The sequence below is a fragment of the Mytilus californianus genome, unplaced genomic scaffold (assembly GCF_021869535.1).
Source record: "Mytilus californianus isolate M0D057914Y unplaced genomic scaffold, xbMytCali1.0.p SCAF_7, whole genome shotgun sequence".
In the NCBI taxonomy this organism is placed as follows: Eukaryota; Metazoa; Mollusca; class Bivalvia; order Mytilida; family Mytilidae; genus Mytilus; species Mytilus californianus.
In genome coordinates this window covers 12,775,804-12,790,899 of record NW_026262723.1, presented here as the reverse complement: position 1 = coordinate 12,790,899, position 15,096 = coordinate 12,775,804, and the positions used below count along the sequence as shown (strand labels likewise).

Here is a 15,096-nt window from a genome sequence, read left to right as displayed (position 1 = left end):
AGCTTGCCAGTATCTTTTATGACTGCCCAAGTTCTTTCCAACAGCTCTGATATGTACGTACGGTTAAAATATGATGATGATGAGGATTGTTGTACAGTTTTCAATGCATTTTGTTTAAAATATTTGCCAATAAGATGATCTGGACAACATCTGCTATTTGTCGATATAAAAATCCCCTTATCAATAAGCGCCTGAGTTGCTGCTTCTTTTTGAACAACCACTAGTCGATGTCTCCTAGTGTTTTCCTTCTTGCAGATAATACACCTCCGATGAGATTTCGATGTAGATGAAATGCTGAGTTGTATTGTTTTTGGGCTAATAACTTCAGCAGGACCCGGCAATCCCTGTGCACAATTTTCGTCATCATCTGTTGCAACATCTACTAATGTTTGTGATTGGAGTTCTCTTCGGATTCGCGATCGACACTTGGAGCATATTATATCATGCTCATATACATTCCTTTTGATCAAAGACTCAATGTAGTTTTGTAGTTGTGTGTTAATGACTGGTCGTCTATTATTTTCTTTTACATGTGTTTTTAGGCATATGAAACAACTATGGCTTCGTATTCTTAGCATCTCATTTTTTTTGGCCGATCCAACCATTTCTTTGCAATCTAAAAAACATAAATGAGAAAAAAATATAGTTTTCTTTATTGGTTTGATACATGCTTTATTTGTTTGTGTTGCCATGGGTATTATGTTATACTATGTTCCTCTATGGCGGTCATCTTTAATTAGTGATCCGCATCAAAAACTCAAAATTAGAACAGGAACATGTTTCAATCTACCAAGCGGTTTCTTAGAAGATGTACGAAAATTCACCCAATCAGAACGCATTTTTGGCCATGGCAGCCAAGTTGAATTTCCGATAAGCACCCAAAACTCAAAACTATTAAGTAAAAACTACTGAACTATCCTGTAATTTTTTTTCTTTAATTTGCCAAACGTTTTCGAGAAAGATCAAAATGTAAAAAAAAATTACAGAAACCACCGCCACCGAATTTGACAGACGCAAAGTGATTACTGGCAAAACCCTCTTATGACCCTTTGGTCAAGGTGAGCTTAATATGAACATCACTTATGCATTTACAGTTTTTATACATGTATGAAAATAATGTAATGACAGAAGTTTTTATATGGATTACCAGCATACATGGAACGACAGTATCGCAGAAGGGTTTAGTCCATTCTACTTAGAAGTCATTTGCGTGCAGACCTTTTTCTATTATTTTATTTATTGGTTACTGCCTTTTCAATTTTGTGAGACCGGTAATCATCTACATGAATCATCAATATTAAAAATTCGATAAAAGCTTCATCTGGAAAATACGTATCTGAACCAATGCGATAGTTTTCTACATATTTTATATATAATGCATCCGTATGTCAGTTATGAGATCCAACAATATAAGTCTGATTTCAAAGGACACAGACAAAACATATAGAGATAAAACAACGGGAGCAATTAGATGATTTTATTTTAATTAGATTGTAATCACTTCTCCTTAGGGTTTGCCTCCCTCATCACTTCTTCCAGTTTTCGACTCCCTCAATCTGATTGAAAAATAGATTAATGATTTCATTTCCAATGAGGTACAATTAAAGTTTGATTGGTCTGGATTTTAATCAGATTTTACCTCCCTCATTCGCATGATCTCACCTTATCCCCGTCAAGCCCCTCTCCAACATGTAATGTTGATATAACTTTTAAGAAAATAATAAAAGTTATAGAATGGAACAAATTATACTTCTTACTTTGCTGCGGGTATTTTTATACTTGATTGACTTAGCAATTACCCAATTATTATAACCTTGTTCACATGCAAAAGAAAAATAATGTTCGTGTGAGATTTGCTGAAGTTAATAATTTACACGATAATCGAACATTCCACCGCTACGCCACAAAATCAACTTATTTTGCATTGTTAAACCATGTAGTAATAAGAAACTAAGTAAACAATTCGCTAAAAGAAAAAAAAAAGCCGTTATTCAACATACCACATATATATACACTGTTACTTAGGTACAGATTAAAATAAGATTTTTCTCAAAGAAAAAAAGCAAATTAAGAAATATATAATAATGCAAATAAAGAAAAATAAAACAAAATAAAAATAAAAAATTGAGATTCGAACTCTAATTAGTTCGCATGGATTTCCAGCACGCATCCACTGCACCACGGAATCGCCACAATTACGTTGGGTAAATATTTAATATATAAATCTTCCTTGCAAAAGTCACAAAAAAGATTGTATAATTATATGTTCAAAACGTTTTACTCGCATGATTTTAAGGGTTAATTACTGTAAAAGTTTTCATTTTTTTACCAATGTCGTGCCGTGAAATCCTCTCAAAATTCATACTTCGTTTTTCTTTTCGTCGCATATATCGTCTGCCGTTTTTTATCATTATGTTATATTATATTAGAGGTGATTTTTTAAATAGTCTGTCACTACATTTTTATTTTTTAACTCAGAATGATCATCCGAATTCGATTTATTCCTATCGTCTATGATGGAAACTGCATAGCCTGTTCAGGAAAATAGGGGTCGGTAACGACGGTACTGCATTAGGAAGTCGCCATTACTACTTGACTTTAATACACGACTGGCCGAATGCCATTGCGAACAGATATAAATTAGGGAAATTAAGTGTGAATAAAAACAACAAACTATTACCTGTATTGACGTAAAATTATCCCCAGCTCATGGTTTCTAGCAATTTTCTAATAGTGTGTTCTTCATGTTGAAAATAATCACGGAACGTTTTCCGTCTCTTTCCGTTATTATTCAGATATTTTAATTATTATTCACTTTGGAGGTGTTCCGTACAACGAATTTTTAGTTTTTTAAGTGCCTGCGCCAACGTGACCCAGGAATTTTTTTATTCCAATGTCATTATCACTGTTTTTGCTGTCTAAATCGCCATAATTTTCTCCGGGTCACGTAGGCGCACGCTATAAAATTTTAAGAAACACAGGCCTAAAATCGTAATTTTTTCTACTTTTGGCGTTTTTTATGCCCTTTTACCCCCCCTCAACTCACCCTGTTGCTGAAATTAATTGTTTTGAAGATCATCCAAACAAACTTTAAACATCAGGGAATATTTTAACATGATAAGTAGCTTTCCAAAACAAAATTTGAAAAATGAGAAAATAGGGGGGCCAAAACAGGGGCTTTTCGTACCTTGTCCTTTATTGTTTATGAACTTTGAATATTTCGAAATACTAAGGATTTTATACCCCAGGAATAGATTAGCTTGGCTGTACTTGCCAAAACTTTTAGGATATTTTGCACATCAATAATTTTCAACTTCGTTCTATGTTTGGCCTTTTCAACTTTTTTTAATCGAGCGTCACTGATGAGTCTTTTTGAGACGAAACGTCCGTTTGGGGTACAAAATTTCAATCCTGTTATCTATGATGCGTTTACTTGTTATGCCCCACCAACGATAGTATGAGATTCGTTATGTTTTCTGGCCTCTGTCCGGTCTTCCGTGTGCCCAGTAGCATGTTCAGGTTTTTGGTTACAGTAGTACAGTCGACTCTCGTTATCTCGAAGTCAGCCGGACCAGAGAAATATTTCGAGATACACGTAGTTCGACTCAAACGAAAACCGGAAGTTTGACAGAACAAGGGACACAACTCTTGCTTAACTTGGTAAAGCTAAAATAAATCCGAGTGAATAAGGGAAGGGGATCGATATTCTGGTATCAGATCGATGTATTTGTATGTCATGGTCTTTCATTTTTATAATAACATTATTTTTACTTATTCAATTGTTTCAGTTACAATTTTTTTCCTCTGGCTTTTATCCGAGAGAGTAATTTCCAATCGATAGTTTCGTTATTCAGGTCGTTTATAGTTGACAAAATTGTTTATTCTCGGATACAAAAAATTTTAGAAAATTTAGATTTCTCTTCATTTTGTTTTATCTCACTCTTTCTTTTCAAAAGAAAATACAACAAGATTAAAGACGCCGATTGAGTAGTTTTTAGGTGATCATCAACGGATGTCATAATCCTTACTTTATACACACCCAAGATCATTAGTGTAAATCACAATTAATTGTTATGTAAACATTTTAAATACTTTTTCATGAACATTAACAATGCATCACTAATTATTTATAAAAATTCTATTAAAGATAATCTTAGGTAAACACTCGTGGAAATAGCATGTCATAAATCAATACAGTGGTCAGTGACTGGAAATTTAATTACACGTGTATTGTCAGATTAACTCTTCAATCCATTTAAATGCCGGAGGTCATGTTTTGACATATGTGTATTAGTTCGAGATAAATAATGAATTTTGAATGCTTTTGTTAACCTTGGGATCGTAAATTTAGTTCGACTCAACCGAAATTTCGACTCATCCAATTTCGACTCATCAGGAGTCGAATTACATACATTTATATGGAACAAAGTTCGGGACCACGTGAAAACTTCGACTCATCCGAAATTTCGAGTCAACCGAGTTCGAGACAACGAGAGTTAACTGTACTTTATACTAACGAGTAGTTGTTGTCACATCAATATGACTTTTATTACACATGTTCACTGTGATGTGATTTTTTAATATAAGTCAAATTTGGTTTTGAACTTGATATCGCAGTGTGCTTTACATGTTTGAACATGTGAACACACTATTTGATAGTACTAGCCAGACATGATGTACTAGGGGGTGCACATATTCCGGTTTATTTTATTTTTTTTCTTCATGGTTTAACGTTGATATTCCCTTATTGTATTGCAGGCATTTTATGAGTAAAGCCCTTTGTAAAGAGGCAAAGAAGTGTAAAGCGATGACTTTCGCTACTGATATGATGAAAGAAATGACAAGAGCCGTTTGTGTTGAGTATAAAAATGGTGAGTTTATCATTTCTGTTCAGATGACTCCTTATAGGAGTGTTTGCCCTTAAATGTCGATTTTTATCAATTGGTTAAATGTTGCTATTATGATTTAAACATTTTATTTATTTATTTCGTCAAAATCGCTTTTCTGGATTTTGTTTCATCGGGTACTCGAACCCAAACTCTTGAAAACTAGAATATATATTGAGAGAAACATTAAAATATGAAAACAATAATAAGCCAAGATCAACAAATATGTCTTCCAAGCAAAAATCATTAGACAATTTCTTATTGGGGTTGTTACCCTTTAATGACATCCAATTTTAACCGTTTATTGCGTTTTGACTATAATCTTGTAAATTATAATAATTAAAAAGCAACTTTATAAAAACTATGAACACCTAGACAAGGTCTACAATGAAGTCAAAAAACCGAAATCGTCCGTTTTCGCCTTATATTAGTCACCAGCCTTTAAGAAAACATTTCTCATTTTTAGTCTTTTTGACATTATTAAAATATAATATGTAGAGAGCAACTGTGAACATCAAAATCATTAATCAGCTTGCCAAAATCAACAAATGAATCAATCTTTAGTCGACTCCTTATCGCAGTTATTGTCTTTAAAAAACAATGTAATCCTTTCTTCGTATTTGTTTATTATCTTGAGAACTATATTGACGGAGAGACACTGTTAATAGCTTACATGATCCCTAAAACAAGATCAGGTCAAAGTGAAAAAAAAGTATAGCTTTATAGGGATAACTGATCCTAAATGACATTTTTTACCAATTTCCGCGATCTTTTGATATTATCTTAAAAACCTGAAACTATAATAGGTAGAGAGAAACTTCAAAGAGCAAAAGTTATCTGCATGAAAAGATAAAAAAAAAAGAATCGTCTTGACGAAATTGACAGTTGACTCCTATAAGGAGTCATTGCTTTCAGAATTTTACTGTTGCTTCTACCATTTTTCAGACAATGGCCCCTTTCATCAATAAGGGGCTTTTTCATTGAAAAGGACTCTTACGGCAAACATTTATTTCTTTCAACAAGTTCTTTTTTAAGCCCTGAATAAACATTTCCTGTGATACTTATATAATTATTCTTCACAAATTTCTACTTCGGTGTTAGGTGAGCTATGTAGATTCCGAGAAACATTAATTGTGAATACTTTTATATCAGTGCTTTGTGTCTAATGTTTTAATTTTAGTCGTTAATGTGCCTCGTGTGAACCGATAATTTGAGTTAAGCCAACTGCAACTGATTCTTACATGTTGCTCTAATCTTGTGCTGTCACACCACTGTTACAAGTTACGGTAGGGTTGAGTGTTCACTAGCATGGTAAGCCTTCCACATTCATTATGTGACTGTCCGAAGTCAGGAACCAATTGTTCAGTGGTTGTCAATTGTCCATGTCTCTCATATTTTGTTTTTCGTAAATTGTTTTGTTACAAATTAGGCCGTATTTCGTTTGAATTGTTTCCAATTTTTCATGTCGGGGTCTTTGATATCCGACTTTCCAGTATGTCTTTTTCTCATTGTTGAATGCCGTATGCATTGTGGCCTATAATTAATTATATTCTATTCATTTGAATTCTCAGATCTGTATTTTGTGTCTTTTGTGTTTTATTTTTTTTTTTTTTTTTGTTGGTTCTTTGCATTGATCTGATGCCTCTTCAATTGATTTTTTATAGTTTGTTCTTTGTTCTTATGTTGTACTGTAACACCACTATCAACGATTAGCGGAAGGGTTTTGACGCCAGCAAATATGTCTAATCCCACCACATTCAGTGGTTGTCTGTGTTTCTATATATCATACTGCTTACTATGCAGTTTTGCTCATCGTTGAAAGCTGTACGGTGACAAATAGTTGCTAACTTTTTCGTCATTAGGTTGATGGTCTTTTTGGCAATCAAACCACATCTTCCCATCTTTATATAACAATATTATCATTCTGAAAATCCATGAAATATTTTCTGGACATTAAGCATCCATCAATAAATCCAAAACAAATCCTAACATTAACATTTCAGACTTTCTGGATTTATTACCATGCTACAACGATCCAGAATTCCGATCAGCATTCGTGAGATGTGTCCAGAATTCCTTTGTAGGGTATGACCAAAATACGTGTGTGTAAGTTGTACTTTTTTAAATCCATGTTATCTATAAACCTATAAAAAATAATATTGGTACTTGTAGCTCAGCACTTCTTGATACCTTTTTATTGCAACAAAACATTTTTTTTATAATAGGTGGAACCTTTTAGCACTTATTTGGGACAGAACGGTTTCCCCTTACTTTTATCAATTTTCGGCTTTAAATTTTCCATTCCCCAAAGCGTGCACTTTAGTTAATAAAGTATAACAAAAATACCGAACTTCAAGGTAAATCCAAAAGGGGAAACACATAAAAACTTACCAAATCAAACGTTATCAATCAACGGAACAAATGAAAAATTTGCATTTTCAAAAAAATAAAATGGTTGGTTAAACCTGGTTTTATGGTAAGCTAGACCTTCCACTTGCGTAACAGTTGTTTATAGTTTATTTATATTGAAAAGATTGGGTGAGGAACCAAAACAGATATAATAGGTTAGTGTGACAACCGTTGATTACATTTTGCTCGTTTTATTTCCCATCATATCCATTTGGAAATATTGCAATTGGCATTTTTTTTTCTTTAAGTAATAGAGAAACTCATCCTACCACTTGACCCCGTTAAAAGCAATATTTGTTGTCGATAGCTAAATTTTCAAATTTAAAATGCTCGTTAAAGCTTCGATTGTCAATTTTCAAACTTAACACTCGAAATATTGATATAGGTCGTTTTTAATGTAGCTTGCAAGGCCATGTATGTTGCCTATTGTAAGGTATCATATCTAACAAAGACATTAGTTCTTAAATACTGGTGGAACAGCAATGAACATATTTTGCTTTTCATCATAAGTCTTTTCTTTAAAAATTGAGTTTGATTTTTTATTAGATCAACAAAATCAAAACAAGTATTACGATAATCAAAACTGCAAATGGAGCTTTAAACGAAACACATTCACAAGCTTTATTTCATTTGTCATGTTTAAGTGATTTCCGTCTGATTATAAACCAATTTAAAAGCAAGTCATTGAACTTGTTTGTTTCAATTACAGGTTTGTGGACCGTCTGAAAAACTGTGCTTCGATGTTTCATCATTGTAACAAAGAGCAGCAAGCATCTGCTGTAGACACTATGGTCGAAGAATATAGTAAAACAATATGCAATCATCACAAATTTAATATTGGAGCTCCTATGTGAGATTTGTAAACTTTAAATAAATAAAACTTTTTTGATCTATCATAGATATATTTATTTTTATTTTTTTTCCACCGTTTTACTCTGAAGGATAGCATTGGTTCGTTATGTTACCTGTTTTATGAGCAATACAAAAAGTAAAATAACAAAAATATCGAACTTCGAGGAGAGTTCAAAACTGAAAGTTCCTAATCAAATGGCAAAATCAAAGACTCAAACACATCAAACAAATGGATAACAACTGTCATATTCCTGACTTGGTACAGGCATTTTCTTATGTAGAAAACAGTGGATTAAAACTTGATTATAGCTAGTTAAACCTCTCACTTGTATGACAGTCGCATATAATTCCATTATATTGACAACAATGTGTGAACAAAACAAACAGACATAACAGACAAAAATGTCACAAATAGGGGTACAGTAGTCAACAATGTGTTATAATCTTAATCACTATAGAAACAAGCAAAGATGTCAACAAAGAAAAACACAAAGGCATATAGACAAAGTACATAAGCAAAAAAGAAAGACAAAAATACGAACAATTACCATAGCACAATAACACAATGACGGGATGTATAAGTACCGAGCATCGCCAAATGGATATTACCAAAAATAGACTAAACGTTAACAGTAAACTTAAGGTAATATTTAACAAAGACAAATAAAAGAACACTATAACACGTAATTAAGATGATAAACAACGTCAGTACTTAGAATCTATACTTCATTATCATCGTGTATTATTTGTGAAGTTGATACGGAATATTTATCAACAAGGTCTTGGTATCTTCCGATGAACTTTTTTAGAAAAAAGACAAGACGTTCTTTGACATAACCCTGGTTCATCAACTTTTTGCTCAGACACTGGTGCGTTTTATAAAGTCTGAGTAGCAGCTGTAAGCTCTTGAATACCGAATGAGTTGGGAAATGTATATCCCATATGCAGGTGAAGTTGGTATATTGCTACTAAGGTGGAGAAAATTTATAATTTCAAAATTAAAATCGTCATAGATTCTGGTACTGAGTTGTCAAATTTGAGGTATAAGTCTAAAAATGAGGCAGCGGAAGTTGTGTCTGTTGTTTCTTTAATTTCTAGTTCTGGAGGATATATATATGGAACCCAATCAGAAAAGTTTGGATTGTTAATGGAAAGAACATCATCAATATATCTAAATGTGAAATTAATTAAATGTAGGAATGCCGACAATTTGTTGAAAAAATCTACCTCCAAATTCAAAAAATATGTTGTCAATAAGAAACTCTAGCATCACTTGTTCCTCTGTGTAGCATGTTTTATCGTTTTGTTCACTTTTAACAAGATATGCCGTATGGTATCCCAAAGTAATAAATTTATAGCGTATGCGACCATTGTTATGTTGAAAAGCATTGTGGGTTACTTCTTTTAGACAATTTTTCAATTTCACATCCCCTGATGGTACAAAGGGTTGAAAAATCAACAGTTTTGATAGAACTTATTTCAGAGAAAGATTATCCAGAGATTCTTTAGAGTCTATAGATAATTAAAAAAATCTATACTTCTATCAGAAGATATGCAATCCATTGAATAGTCTTAAATGTTACTCCAGCTCTTTCCTTGTATGACAGTAAGGGAAAATACAAGGTTTGAATGTTCATCAACGAGGTAAATGTTAATATTGTGTAAATAAAGATAAATACAAGGGGCGATGTTATCATACTTTTAGTTTTCCTCGCATACAATATATATATATGTATGTACTAGCCCTGGTCGGATTAGCATGGATGAAACATTTGTGAAAGAAAAAACTCGTTGATTATACATGTAAGTTGTAAGAGGTGAACTATTGAAATAAACTCCTTTTCTAAGTTTTCCTCTCATTCTGCTTTTAATGGACACAGACAGGTTCAATTAGTTTTCTTTCCAACTGAATACTAAGTAATCAATTCAATCATGAATAGACCCCTGTTTAAGCTGTGGTTACACATATTCCTGGAAATTAGTGAATAGACGTGGCATGAAGTATTAAAGGCTAGCTTTTCGTTTTTTCTTTAGAAACCACTGCATGACGTCTAATTAGTACGAATAAAGGTAAACATGGTATACGTCGCAAGGATAGTACAATTATTGGAACATGCTAACAAATTTATAGTCCTGGAGTGTTCTTCCTTTGGAACATAGCTTTACGTTCCTGTGGCGCTTACTTTTGAACTAATCTAGGAGCGTCGTCGATAGATTTAAAAAGGCTTGTAAAAATAAATAATACACCGTATTGCTCACCCTACATTTTATTTTTTACTGTTGTTAATAGACTTAAAACACTGAAAATATTTTTTTAAAACAGTTACATTTTTTACATCTTTCAACACCAAGGCTTACAGGTATAGTTATGTAAAGGGGGAGATATGTGATCAAGTTAAAACTTTTGGGTTGTTTGTTTACCAATCAGCTTCTTACAAACTTCCATTAAAGTAAATAAACTCATCATAGATACCAGAATTGAAATTTTGTATTTGCGCCAGACGCGCGTTTGGTCTACAAAACTCATCAGTGACGCTCGAATCAAAAGAAGTTAAAAGGGCCAAATAAAAGACTTCGACACCAATACCGACCTCGAAATTTGCAAAAATATTTCGATCAAATAATACTGTGCATGCGCTTATCATAACAATGGCTGACAATGCAAATTAGGACCGAATTCATATCATCTAATGGAATGCCTGGGCGTTTATCGTAAATTTGTTGATAGCCGTTTGATAGATCAAATTTCCTACAGGTCAATCTTTGATTAAATACAACCTCATTTTAAAACATTTTAACTTGAAATTTTGTGTTGGTTCATGTGATATCGTTTTGAGTGAAATTCAAATAAAGTGATCGAATGTCAGTTCTTTGTGTATGTTCCAATTGTCGTAACCACACTCCTGTCTTCTTTTCTCAAAAGTGACATACAGAATAAGACTAATGACCAGGTCTGCACTTATGTGTGCCAGATGTAGAGCAGGATCTGCTTACCATTCCGGAGCACATGAGGTCCCTCCAGTTTTTGGTGGGGTTCATGTTGCTCAGTATTAAGTTTTCTGTGTTGTGTTTTTCAGAATGTTGTTTGGCTTTTGAAACGTATTTATTTTTTGCCATGACTTTGTCGATTTGATTTTGACCTATTTGTTTGATTGTTTGTTGGTGTCCTTCACCTCTCTTTTGTTGCCTTTTAAAGATTTTTCTGAATATAGAAACATTCTTTTTTTTTCATATTTCCATATTCTATCTAAAACATGTAAGTTAAATATAAGGATATTTCATAATCTTTCCTATGATCTTTCTGTGTGATAATGTCCATCTCATGTCCCTTGACTGAGATCTGTTCATCATAAGCAATGCTACTTTCATTGACTTTGCATTGAGTGATTGCGTTAAACAGACTATCTTAGGTCTTTCATGCATTAAAAGTTTCTCGGCTACATCTCATCTCAGAGTTATCGCACTTCATTGATATTATAGTAGAAAAATTCTGTCTTATTTGCAGAACCATATGTAATCTTTATTAATTCAACTGTAAATATTCAACGACGTCTTGTTCAAGTTGATATTTCAGTTTTTCACCAAGAAAAAATATGATTGTTTCTCTTTCTGTATCTTTCTTTTGTATTCCAAAGAAGGGTTGACTTCATATGAGTTAGTTATCGTTGCAAATGAGTTCGTCTATTACAATTTTAAAAAAAAGTGTGTTTGAAATTAAGCATCGACTGAAGAAAAAAATAATATTTGTTTTCTATTTTCAATTTCTTCAAATTATATTTATTCACAAAGAACTTGCAATCCAGGAACTCTATTCTGCGGCAAACAGACTTAAAAAACTTATTTAAGTTTACTGAAAAACTTTAAGCGAAAAAAAGAAACAGAGATCTAGCGAAACCCCATAGAATGTAAAGATGTCCGTTTGGTCTCAGGTTAAAACTTTCTGAACAATGAACCGAAATGTAATAGAAAGAATGAATAGACCATCGCAGGAAATGGTCAGGATTTTATTAATGATTCTAAACAACATATGAAACTTGGATTTGTTATCATGTACTTTTTAAAATTTGTAGAACTTAAACAGACTTTGTATGCCTACATTTTGTCTAAAAACATCCATTAAATACTTTCAAATCAATTTACTTACCATATGAACATTAGCTTAAATTAGCTAGTTTTGTTTTCCAATACATTTTCTCAACAAAGGTAAACAAAAACGTTACCCACATATGTTTTGTAAAAACATTAATTTTACATATTTTACGCAGTATCAGTATAAGACTTCCGTTTTGTAGTCTATTCTATATATATATATATATATATATATATATATATATATATATTGATAGATTGATTGGTGTTTAACGCCACTTTCAACACTATTGTGTTATTTCGTTGTGGTCAGTTTTTATTGGTTGAGGAAGGCGGAGTGCCCGGAGAGAACCACTGACCTTCGGTAGGAAAACTGACAATCCTAGTCAATTGAGAGTGGAGTCGAGCGAACTTTCCACTTGCCGGATTCAAACTATCAACCTCAGTGTTGACAGGCTAGTGATACAGTATATCGACTACTTAGACCACACAGCCACCAAGTCCCCCTCTATTCTATATAAATATAACTGTTGGAATTCTAATAAATTAATATATTCATTTAATGTCATTTTAATAAGCAGGATGACATTTCGGTAAGTGTATATGTTATTGATTAAAAATATTGCTTCGTAAGCAAGTTGTGTTTATCTGTACATTTTAAAATTACCTTGCGCTTGATGACGAGATAAAACTGTGTTTAAGATTTTATGTGGGAGTTCAGTTCATATTTATCTAGAATGTAATATTATATTAAACAGTTTGCAGTATATTAGCTACATCACATGAACTGTATTTCTAATACCCGGAGGCTTTATTGCTTTTTAGTCAGAATTTCTTCCTCGGTTATCGACTATTGACGAATTTAGAGTATTTTCAATATTCTCTGGAAGATTTTTTTAAACAATATCAAGATCTTTATCTCTATCAACAGCCTCAACTTGTCATTAGAACTACACTGGATTTTTTTAATTTTGTTTGTTATTTTCCATAATCCTTAAAGGGGCATTTGCTGTCAAATTCATCGTTTCGTGTGTATTTTAGTCTAGACGCCATCTACTATGATTAACTATCGATTTGACCTCCAAAGACTGCCGACGGTCATATAAGCGATATAAACATAAATATAGATATAGATAGATAGCGAACGCGTGCAATTGGATTTTACTAGGTCTGTTTAATTTCATATTATAGGTAAAAAAAATATATGTTAATCATCGTTTTTACTTAATAAGAATGAGTATTTGTGGATCGAATCAGTCAATCAAATGATTTACCTTTAATTGTTTCACTTTCAATGTTGACATTATTTTCCTTTTAATAACTGAACACTCATAATTAGTGCGTAATCCGTCTCTAGCAAGTGAATAATTCATCATCGATGTTTCTTAGCTTATTTTGACAAAATTGAACCATACTGGCTGCTAAAAGCGAATTATTTCACTATTTCTCTTTCATTAATGATTGAACAAAAAACAATCTTATTTTAATTTTTTTATATACGTATCTCGTAGCTAGTGCCCCTTTAAAGATCAGTCTAATATTTTTATGGGATTATTTCATGTATTAGCAGTATGTATCTGAACATCTTGTACATACTTGTTCATCTATCGTTAATACTCTGTACTTGCCTTCTTCATTGAGGTATTTTAAGCTGAATTTTAAAATACTTATATTTTCTATCGTTTGTCTCTGTGAAAAATCTTTCTTTCAGATTCACATTTTGTATTATATCAAGGGTTGTTTCAAATTTCTTACATTTTGTATCATATGTATAAATTTTACATGTCATACCAAATACATTATCAGATGATTTTTAAAACACATCACAAAATTATTCACAACTGTATCAATATCAGATTGCCATAAATTTAGTTTCAAAAGCACCTCGTCCAACGTAGTTTCTATATTTCTAATAGTATGTGCTCCAATTACTATTACGCGTTCTATAAACTTTGTTTTCCCGTTACTTGTCCGTCTCATGTTTAGTCTTTTTGTAACCATGTCATTTTTCATTATCAATTGCATGAGCTATGATTGAAAAACTAACTGTAAATTAAAACATCTGAAAACAATGGGATTAAAATCCTTTCCTTTCTCATCTTGCCTTGCTTTTTTCATGACGGGATACAATTTCTTCCGTCGTGTCTCGACTTCGTCTGGCAACTCTCCTTAATACCGAATTGTTTCCTTTTTAACTGGTATGAACTATTAAGAACTGCTTGGAGATCTTTACGATAGATAGATCGTGCTACAATCAGTATCACGTTATTTAGACCTAGTTTTCCAAATCTGTGACTATTTCCGAACTCTGTATTTTGTGATCAATCTGAGGTTGATAATAAAAAAACATAATAATTTCTTTGCTGCACTTGTTCTTTTCTTTGATATTCAAGGCCGAAAATATCAGGTTATTTCTCTTTGACCTACACTAAAGATCACCAACATACTCTTCCAGGCGTTTTATGTGTTCCGAGTTGTCTGTTATATGCGATTTATTTATATCAGACTTAATTTTCCATATTTTGTCTTTCATTTCTTCAATTTCCTCCCCGTTTCATGCACAACGATTTATGGCACAATCTAAAACAGTACTCAAACCTTCCACATTGTTCTCCATTTGTATATTCTTATTTCATTTAAGAATCTTTTTATATCAGTAAACGTTTTTTAAAGACTATCTATATTTTCCAATTTTTGTTCAATTGTAGCCATTATTTCCTCTTTAAAGCAATTATTTTCAAGATATCTGTTAGAACATTTTAATCTGTTAATAAATTTGTCGCATTGATTGTATTCTGGTTGATTTTACTATACATGGTGTTCAAAAAGGTGACTATATCTTAAAAATATCTTAAAAATA

General features: G+C 32.4%; 1 protein-coding gene across 3 annotated transcripts in view; it reads left to right on the top strand.

Annotated features, from left to right (window-relative positions):
• The window catches only part of LOC127709089 (uncharacterized), a 74,944-nt gene extending 66,779 nt beyond the window's left edge, over nucleotides 1-8,165 (top strand). For 2 of the 3 annotated variants that reach the window (XM_052214442.1, XM_052214441.1), the window contains exons 3-5: nucleotides 4,759-4,871; nucleotides 6,890-6,992; nucleotides 8,005-8,165. In XM_052214442.1, coding sequence (XP_052070402.1) covers nucleotides 4,759-4,871; nucleotides 6,890-6,992; nucleotides 8,005-8,149 — 361 coding nt within the window. In that variant the 3' untranslated portion in view covers nucleotides 8,150-8,165. The remainder of the gene's footprint in view (nucleotides 1-4,758; nucleotides 4,872-6,889; nucleotides 6,993-8,004) is intronic. The other variant, XM_052214443.1, reaches the window with a different exon arrangement.
• The last annotated feature ends 6,931 nt before the right edge of the window (nucleotides 8,166-15,096 follow it).